Source organism: Pseudopodoces humilis, chromosome 2 (assembly GCF_049639895.1).
Source record: "Pseudopodoces humilis isolate 2021_Gansu_Grassland_sample_001 chromosome 2, ASM4963989v1, whole genome shotgun sequence".
Lineage (NCBI taxonomy): Eukaryota > Metazoa > Chordata > Aves > Passeriformes > Paridae > Pseudopodoces > Pseudopodoces humilis.
In genome coordinates, this window is record NC_142201.1 from 5163819 (window position 1) to 5172870 (window position 9052).

General features: G+C 42.3%; 1 protein-coding gene across 2 annotated transcripts in view; it reads right to left on the minus strand.

Moving 5' to 3' along the window:
- Window positions 1-8554, minus strand: part of HSF2BP (heat shock transcription factor 2 binding protein) — a 30657-nt gene extending 22103 nt beyond the window's left edge. The window contains exons 1-3 of one of the 2 annotated variants that reach the window (XM_005526520.3): window positions 8461-8554; window positions 6212-6362; window positions 1658-1761 (exon numbers count right to left, since the gene is read on the minus strand). In XM_005526520.3, the coding sequence (XP_005526577.1) occupies window positions 1658-1761; window positions 6212-6362; window positions 8461-8496 (291 nt within the window). In that variant the 5' untranslated portion in view covers window positions 8497-8554. The remainder of the gene's footprint in view (window positions 1-1657; window positions 1762-6211; window positions 6363-8460) is intronic. The other variant, XM_088051675.1, reaches the window with a different exon arrangement.
- Between the last annotated feature and the right edge of the window lie 498 nt (window positions 8555-9052).

The window sequence follows — 9052 nt, forward strand, 5'->3', positions numbered from 1 at the left end:
AGCTCACATCACCCAGCAATGCCTGTGCTATCCAACACCACCATCTTCAGGAAAAGGTCAAGGCACAAAAACACAGCAGTGACCAAGTATGGAACTGCAAAAAGACAGACAAAGGAGACATTAGCCAAGAATAACATGTGCACTTCAAGTTTTGCTCAGGTTCAGAAAGCACAGCAATTCTCTCATCAGTGATACAGCTCTGCACAGAGAATTTGGAATGCAAAATGTTGATTTATGACAGCCTCAGAAAAGGACACTGCTCAACCAGAAATGCATTTATTTCATGTTTGTTTCAGTGAATATTTTTTTTCTCCTTCAGAAGATAAATATGTAGAAAATAATTCACAAATTCTACACAAGGATGCCTAGAGCAACCAAATGAGAAACACCAGGAAAGTGATTAACAGCAGCAAGAATCACTCATATACACACACCATTTTGTTGTATCCTGAAGAGCTAAAGGACTTCACAACATTATGAGCACAATCCACTGAAATATACCTTCCTGTCATTTAACAACCCAGTCAGACAACTGCCCCACACTGCACAACAGCAAAGTCATGAAGAGATTTGAGCAGAAACACTAAAACAACTGCTCCTAGTAACCTATCCATGCTTTAAGTAAAACTCATCCAAAAGAAATCATAAAACAAAACCTGCCCTTTATTTTGTAGTATTAACAAGAATCATGGATGGACTCACTTCATTAACATCTAAAGCAACAACATTCAATTTTACAGGGATTTTATCCTGGAACTGAAGACCTCAGTGCACAGCAGTATGAACTCTGTACCTACTGCTAAACTGCAACACCTATCCCAGAAGATACTTATTTTGAAATAAGGAATATCCAGATTGACAACTATTCCATCATAACAAATTTCATTCCAGAGTGTCTTGTCTATGCAGATGTCACTGAAAGTGCATTTCTGAACTCTTCATTATTCCTTTTCAAAATTGAAATAAGTTTTGTGGTTCATCTGTCTTTGTGCAATCCCAAGGCTGGCAAATGCCAGCTGTATAACCCCAACTGCTGACTACTGAAGATGGCTCCAAGGAAATGAACTTTTGCAGCAAATAATCACCACTGAGTCTCACAGAGACTCGTTTGAACTCAAATGGCTTCACAGTCTGAGAAATCAGTGTCTTTGCTAGTCCTTAATTGTTAAGAATCTCCCCTCTCATAATCACTTAATACAATATTGACAAAGAGGAGCCCTGAAATTGCTCTTTGATTCGCAGTTGTACATGGCAATTGGATCAATAGGTGCTTGGAGAAAGACTATTAACACTAAATAAAAGTACACATCTCACAGCAAACCAAGAGAGGCTGCTTTCATTCTGTAAATTGCACTGCTTAAACTATCTTCTGTTGTCCTCTTTGCAAATATGTTAAATTCACAATTAGCAATGTTAAATTCACAAGAACTGATTCTGTGAAGGACTTTTGATTCCAGCTACGCCACAATCTTCCCAAATACCCAGTGTTTTACTTTAACATGTTCATATGGATAGGGATGACTATTTGGATAGAAATCTCAAACTGTTTTTGAGACTGAGGACTCATTTTGTGACATGAAAATGAAAATTTTATCATTACTCCTTTTGTTACTAAAACTCAAACACACAGATATCAATTTCCTGGCAGCAAATCTACCTTCTTTTCTCTCATGCAATCTGCCTGGGCCGTTTCCAGACGGGCTCTGAAGTGCTCACAATCCATTCTCAGCTGCTCTATTTCCTCCTCCTTTTTCTCCAGGTCTGTGACAGGATAAATCAGGTAAAAGAAAGAAGGAACACACTGTGGTCATTGGGCCTGCATTAAAGGAAAGAGAATCCACCAAGTGCGACTTTACTGAGGTGCCTCAGCCGTTTGCTTGTGCGATATCACCTCCCCGTGGCTAAATGGGAATCTCACAACTTGCTGTGTGGCAACAGCTCAGAAAACAAACCAACACATCCAATTTAACAGAATCACATCTAGCTGTTAAACACTGAGGGTTGAAAAGATTTTTTAACATTTACTCAGTTTTCTACTTTGTTTTCATGTTGGTTTCCATGAAAAATCCGTAAGTGAAATTTCACCCAAGTCAGTGACTATATTGAAAATGTAAGAAAAATACCAACAGTAGTCAAAAGTACAACTTACATGGATAGCAAGAATTAAAAGCAACTATACCAAATATTTTAAAATAGTACTTTATAAATAATAGTACTATTATAAAGTAGTATAAGCAACCTGGGCTAGTGGAAGTTGTCCCTGCCCATGGCAATGGGGTTAGAACTGGATGATTTTTAAGATCCCTTCCAACCCAACACATTCTGTGATTCTGTGATCATAAACTATTTAAACATTATTTCAGTTACAAGCAAATTTTAAGATTCCCTTCTAAAATTAATTTCTGATGTTATCAGAAATTTCTGTTATCAGAAATTCATTCTAACTTAGGCATTTTATTTTATTTTAGTGAATAAAAATCAAGTTAAAAGTATTCCATTTCACCAACATGATGCCTGTTTAAAAAAATTCTTTTTGAGGGACAGTTTTAACAATAGCTGTGTATTGTATTTTACTTTAAAAAAACACAATCCTTGATGCTTAGTATTTGTACTGAAAAAGGGAAACATGTTTAAGTAGCTCCAAAAAGTAAAATCCAAACAGCATCTACTGTAACCTTGGTTAGTTTAAAAAATAATAAATTACACCCCACTTCAACCACCATACTTTTGAACATGACAGTTTGGCGGATGGCTTGAAATACTTCCCCCAACATGTGACAGTATTTTTTAATGTAATTACCAAAAATCATATCAAATTCTACCATAAGAAGACAACATCATTAAAAATTATCCAAATATGTTCTCATTAAACAAAGGACTTGGCTTCTGGCATTCTATTTAGTAATTCTACATGATTTGAAAAGTGATACCTTCCTGTTTTGGTGCTAATTGTCAAGTTTATAATCTCAAATATACACACATTGCTTTGAGTAGCCTGTATAAAAGGAGAAAAGCTGTTTGTGGCTGATTTATCTGAAGAGGTAGAATGTATTTCCACTCAGCCCTCGTGTGATTCCAAGCCAGCAGCACTTTTTTAACAGAAAGCAAAGAGGCAAGGCAAGGGCTCACTGCTGAGAAATATCTCTGTGCCAGGACATGCTCTGTTAGTAACTCCTTTTCAAGCTGCAGTCCAAAGGAAAAGAATGAAGGGAGGAATGGGTTAATTGAGTATTTGAGGACAACTCTGGTCAGTAGCAAGAAACTTTCTTTCTGTCAAGTGGAGAAAATTCAGTGTCATGCACTTCTGACTGTGTGGGTGTGAGTCCTAAGAAGTTGACAGCAAGATGTCTTGAGCAGGAGCGGAACGTGCTCTTACCAACAGCAAGCCAAGAACCTGTTCAGCTGTGCCAGGTAAGCTCATCCAGTGAAAATCTCTGTCCCTGCAAGGAAACAAGCTCTCCAGAAAGAGAAGAACCACTTCCAGCCTTTGAAAGGATGGATCCAACCTGAATCCAGCCAGTAGACACACAAAGATGCCCCATCCTTCACCAGCAAACTTCAAAGGTCCTGGAACCAAACCTGAGCCAGAAGGAGAATAACATTGACCACTGAGCGCTAACACAACATAACCTGGATTTTTTAAAGGGCTTCAGATAAAAGGATGTGTCAATGTAATTGAAGGTGTCACAATGTTTTATATAGAAGGGGCCAAAAAGGACAATAGTGGAAGCTGCTCTAGTTGTCCCTCATTTGTGGAAACTCCCCTGCTATGCCAAATCAGCTTTCCCAGCTGTACCTTTGCTCTTAAGAGAAAGAAGCAGCTGTCACTACCAACTTGGGTGAGCAAAAAAAAAAATGAAATGGCACCTTCACACAAAGAAGAAACATGTAACTTCATCACTCCAGTGGTAAATCAGACTCTGGGAAGAAGTGGCACTTGCTCCCAAGATGGAGACTCAAAAGCAGAACAAGGCACTGGGCACAGGAAAGAAGAGAAGGCCCCCATTTCAGATGTGAGGTAGACTCATTCTCATCCACAGAAAGTTATAGATCATAGCAGGAGATTTTCTGGATCAGAGTTCTAATCTCAAAACTCTGGAAAGTGGAGAACTGAGTACAATAGGAATGAATACCAAGAAGTGATGGAATTAAAATTCTACTCATTCAAATGCTAGATCAAAGTCAAATGCTACTTCTTAACGTTTCCCTAGTGGAGCAAGTTGCATGAAACAGATCCATAATAGTACAGAAAAATTGCTGGAGCTGTATTTCTAAGACTTCTGGAACTGTTTTTCTAAGACTCCTGGAGCCAAGCACTCTTCCTGAGAAGGGTAATAAGAAAAAACCAGAGACCTCTTTTTGAAATGAAAACTACCCTGGCTAAAATCTTAATGAAGACCCTGACAGAAGCCTGAAAAGTAGGTGTTGGCTGCACTGAGCACCACCAGCTCAGATCTCAGACATCACCCCTGGGAAGCCACAGGAAATGGGTGTGTTCTACTGACCTACACACACCAGTGAAACGTGCAAAGTTCTCAAGGTTTCTCAAAGCTGTTCAAGACTCCATCAGCCTCTCAACTGAATGGGCAAGAGATGTTGAAAGCCTCTGACTGTAATCTGCACTTCTTGAGAAGCAGAAGACTCTTCTGCTCAAGCACACCTCAACAGTACCCAGAAAACTGCAACAGCTGATGGAAGTCTAGAGATGTACAAATCACATGTTAGGCTTCTGTAGGAACAACATGAAAAGACATCTCTAGGAGCTGCCAGGACTCCTGTGAGCTTCACATGCCACACCAAGAGGCTGTATGTAGCAAACAGCACCATTCTCAGAGTGAGGGCTGCTTGTGTCCCTGTGATGTCCAACCTTTAGCAATGTGTATGCTCCAAAGCCTTCTTTCAGTCTGCCTTATTTCATGCTGCAGAGGTAGAAGAAGACTGGAGCAGCAAAAATCTGCACTTCACTTGTCCAGCTGTAGGGGCACACGATGGCCAGAGCCTGAATAAATGTTCAAATGACCTCATCACCTGCAAGAGAAATCTCCACTGTGGGGAAAGACTGAAGAGAATTCAAAGGTTGACTCAGCTTCAGATCCTGCCCTAGAGGACCCAGAGAATGCTGGGCAGCCAGCAGAACATTTCAGGAAGTTTTAAAATCTCCACGCTGATGCCATAAGCCTGTTGCGTATGGCCCCAACAGTGTCTCCTTGTTGCCTGGCACAAGGAATGTGAGAAGGATCAGTGAGAGGAAGCTCAGGATAAGTAGGTAAAAACTAACTGAGGATCTTGAACACTTAACCCAACTGGAAACAGCCCCTGATGCCTTGCAACAGCATAAAGAGAACACTTCCACACCCTATCCACTGCTTGTGACATCGAAGAACCTTCCTAAAGAGTGGATCATTGAGGCAGCTCTGCCCCAATATATTACATTGTCATACACAGGCTTTGAGGCCCTGTCCTGCTCTTTCTTAGCTGGCTGTTGCAAATTAATTTCCCATTTATCACTTGATATTCTAGAAGAGACACACTCTCTCTAATCTGTCTCAGTGCTTTTTCCATGTCTTTTCAGGCAAACCTAAATCCAGGTAAATTGTACAGCTGCAGATAAGTTATGGGCTGACTCCTCTTTGGCCCTGATGGTTTGTTGGGAGTGAGGGAATTTTTGAAAAAGTAATGCACAGAGAAACACAACATTGAAAAACTGCACTTTGGGGACAGCAGGAAAAATACTTCTATTACAGAATTATTATTTTTTTTATTAGTAAAGCATACAAGCTAAAAAACAAGACAGGCCAAATATAAGATTAACTTACACTTCCTCCAAATTTTTACCCACTGATATTTACCATTATTTTGTTGGGGGTTTTTGTTCTGTGCAAAGTGACCTTTTGAAAAACGAAATGTTTTTGCCTTTTCTCAAAGGGTAAACACTTTTTTTTCCCTCATACAGCTTCCCTTACTGCCTGAACTACATATGTTTTTATCTACAGTAAAATATTTTTAAAGATTAATTTGACATGTCTGATTATCCTAAGGCAGCCTGTAATTTTCTTCACTACAAACACATTAATTTACTGAAGCAGTCACTGAACAACACAGTTGAATCTGGAACAGCTCCACAAACTCTACAACTATTTCTGGGGCACAACAGTTTGTTCTAAGCAGTTCTGGCAGAAACTGCAAGAGCTTGTAAGATGGTGCTACTCACTTGATTCAATAGCATCCAGCTTCTGGAATGTCCCCAAGATATCTCCATTTACTATTTTGGGTAAGAAATCCCGCAGTTGCATAACTTCAGTTGTCAGCCTTTCCAAATCCCTCCTTCTAACTTTTACAAATTCCTCTTTGGTCTCAGCCTTCTGAAATAAAACAAAAAAGCAAAACAAAAACAAACAAACCAACAACCAACCAAACACACTGTTACAGTCCTGTAGTGCTTTTCTTCTTCAATTTCTTTTCTTGGACAAAAATATTCCTCTCTATGACGTCATTTCAGAAATTTGCAACTCTTTAAGAGAACTATCCAGCAAGCAAACCCAAAAGTCTCTGAGGTTGACCCCTTGACTGTTAATCTTAATTTTTGCCTAAATCTTAATTTTGGCCTAAAATAAATAGTATTACCTCTCTGCATGTGTTTCTTCACCCCAAATGTGTGTGCAATACATCTGAGAACACTGTAAAAACAAACACTCACATTTTAAAATGTGAGCAGCATATGCCAAGCTGTTGTTTCATGACTGCCCTAAAGTATAAAATTACTCAGCTTTTTAATTAATTCAAACATTTGCAAGACCCTCAGTCCTAAATTACAACAACTCTTTTGGAGGACACTGTACAAAACCAATTTGTCTTTTGTGAAGAGCAAAAATTATTTGCAGCCATCTGCAACCCAACCTCGTGTAAATAATTTAATCCCGAGGTAAGACAGAAATGTCTATTAGCTTCCTTTCCTGCCAAACTATAGCTATAGAATAATTTTCATTCAATATTCCAGTAGAATGTGTGTTAATTTCAAAATTTCTGTACCAAAAAAACCCCATAAAGTCCAGTTTCTGATGTACATACAAGTGCACTCTGCTGGATGTTATAAAGGCTGATACACACACACCAACAAAGTTTTAACATTGTTTTGAATAAAACATCAATCACTTAATACACTTTCAGAAAGCAAAGATATCTTAGTACTGCTTTGCACTGCACTGAGAACAGTGCTGACAAAATGACATTTTTTTATGTATCACATCATATTCCAGAGGAAAGAGGCTAACAAACCAAAATCTCATCTCTGACAGGTTCAAAATGCACCATCCCCACAGCCCTCCCAAGAGCAGGCACACAACACAAATGGAAGTCATCCTCTCCAAGCATTCCCTACAATTCTTTCTGCTTTCCTACTTCCTCAGATTGAACGTTTCCTTTCAGTTTTGCTTTCTACTCTATTTCTTTCCCAGCTATCTTTCAAATCCAGTGTTTTGGGACAGGTCAATCCCACCCCTGAAGGTTCATTGCTGTAATAAAGGTATGGAATAAAGACTTCGGTTTAATTTGAACTGTAAGCTCCAAGTTGCTCTAGGAAGTGCTTATGGCAAGGTTCATAAGGCCAAGTAGCACCACACCATGTGAGTCTAGAAAAATTCCACTCATCTAGGTCTCAAGAAAGCATGGAAAAAACACATGGGAAGAGGAGTCTTTAGAGGAATGCCATCTGCATCTCAGTAACCATGAATGACAGAGAGAATTCAGTATCACTCAGACTTACAGAGGAAAATTTGGTACATAAAAATAGCTCTGTTCACTAGCAGAAGCTGAATTCAAATAAAACATGCTGTGAATCACTGGTGTTGAGGTATGAAATATGCAGTAAGGAGAAAATTCTCATTTGTGGTTCCTGCTGTAAGCACAGGTCCTTGCAGTGCTGCAGTACAGCAGACAAGTTTTATTTCCTCTGTTTAAGCAGCTTCTCCACATCTCTCTGCACTACATGAGTATGTTAAAGCCAAATACAGACAGGAGAGAACAGGAGTTTTCTGTCCAGTCCTTGCAGTAACAGCCGGTGGCTGGAGGTAGGAAATTTGGCTTCAGCGAGTTCTTTCACAGGGGTCAAGTTATGCACCTGAGCTCATGTCCTGCCTGCTGTGAGCCCAGTGAAGGAAATCCCATTTCCCTGCCAGAACAGGGCAGAGCTCCCAACTGGTGATGAAGCCCCAGCAAGGAATCACTGCCAGCCCGCTCCCCACCCACTCCCCACCAGCCCAGGGTGCCTCTGGCACCGCTCTACAGCTCCCACCGCGTTCCCCTCTACCTGCGGCCCCGCCATCGCCCCCTCAGGGCCCCACAAGGCCCAGGACCACCACACAACCCCCCCGCTCCTTCTGCTCCTCGGGGCATCCACACGGGCCTCCGGGCCGGGCCCGGCCTCAGAGCCAGCCCCGAGCGGCCCCGGGCCGCTCGTGATACCTGCGCGTCGCCAGCGAGGCCGGCGCTGCGCCACATCGCGACAGCGGCGACAGCGGCGTCGCGCGGGAGGGGGAGCGCGTGAGGGCGGGAAGGAACACGCTATGGCCACGCCTCCGCTGTGGCCACGCCCACCCGCACCGGGTGCCGCGTTCGGGGCGTGGCCTGGGGCTGAGGCTCCGCCCCCAGCCCCGCCCGGAGCGGCCCCGGGACAACCCCGCCACAACACCGGGACAACACCGTGACAATACGGGGCTGCCGGGGACGGCCAGAGCAAGGCAGAGTTGTGGGGAGCTGCAGCCCGGCCCTGCTGTGGTGCTGCTGGGACTGGAGGCTCCAGGAGTGACACCAAGCTGGGAGGGAGTATTGATCTGCTGGAGGGCAGGGAGGCTCTGCAGGGGAATCTGGACAGGATGGGTGGAAGGAGCGAGGCCAGTGGTGTGAGGTTCAACAAGGCCAACTGCTGGGTCCTGCACTTGGGTCACAGCAATCCCCTGCAGCTCCAGGCTGGGAAAGGCATGTCTGGAAAGCTGCCCGGAGGAAAAGGACCTGGGGTGCTAGTCAACAGAGGCTGAACATGAGCCAGGAGTGCCCA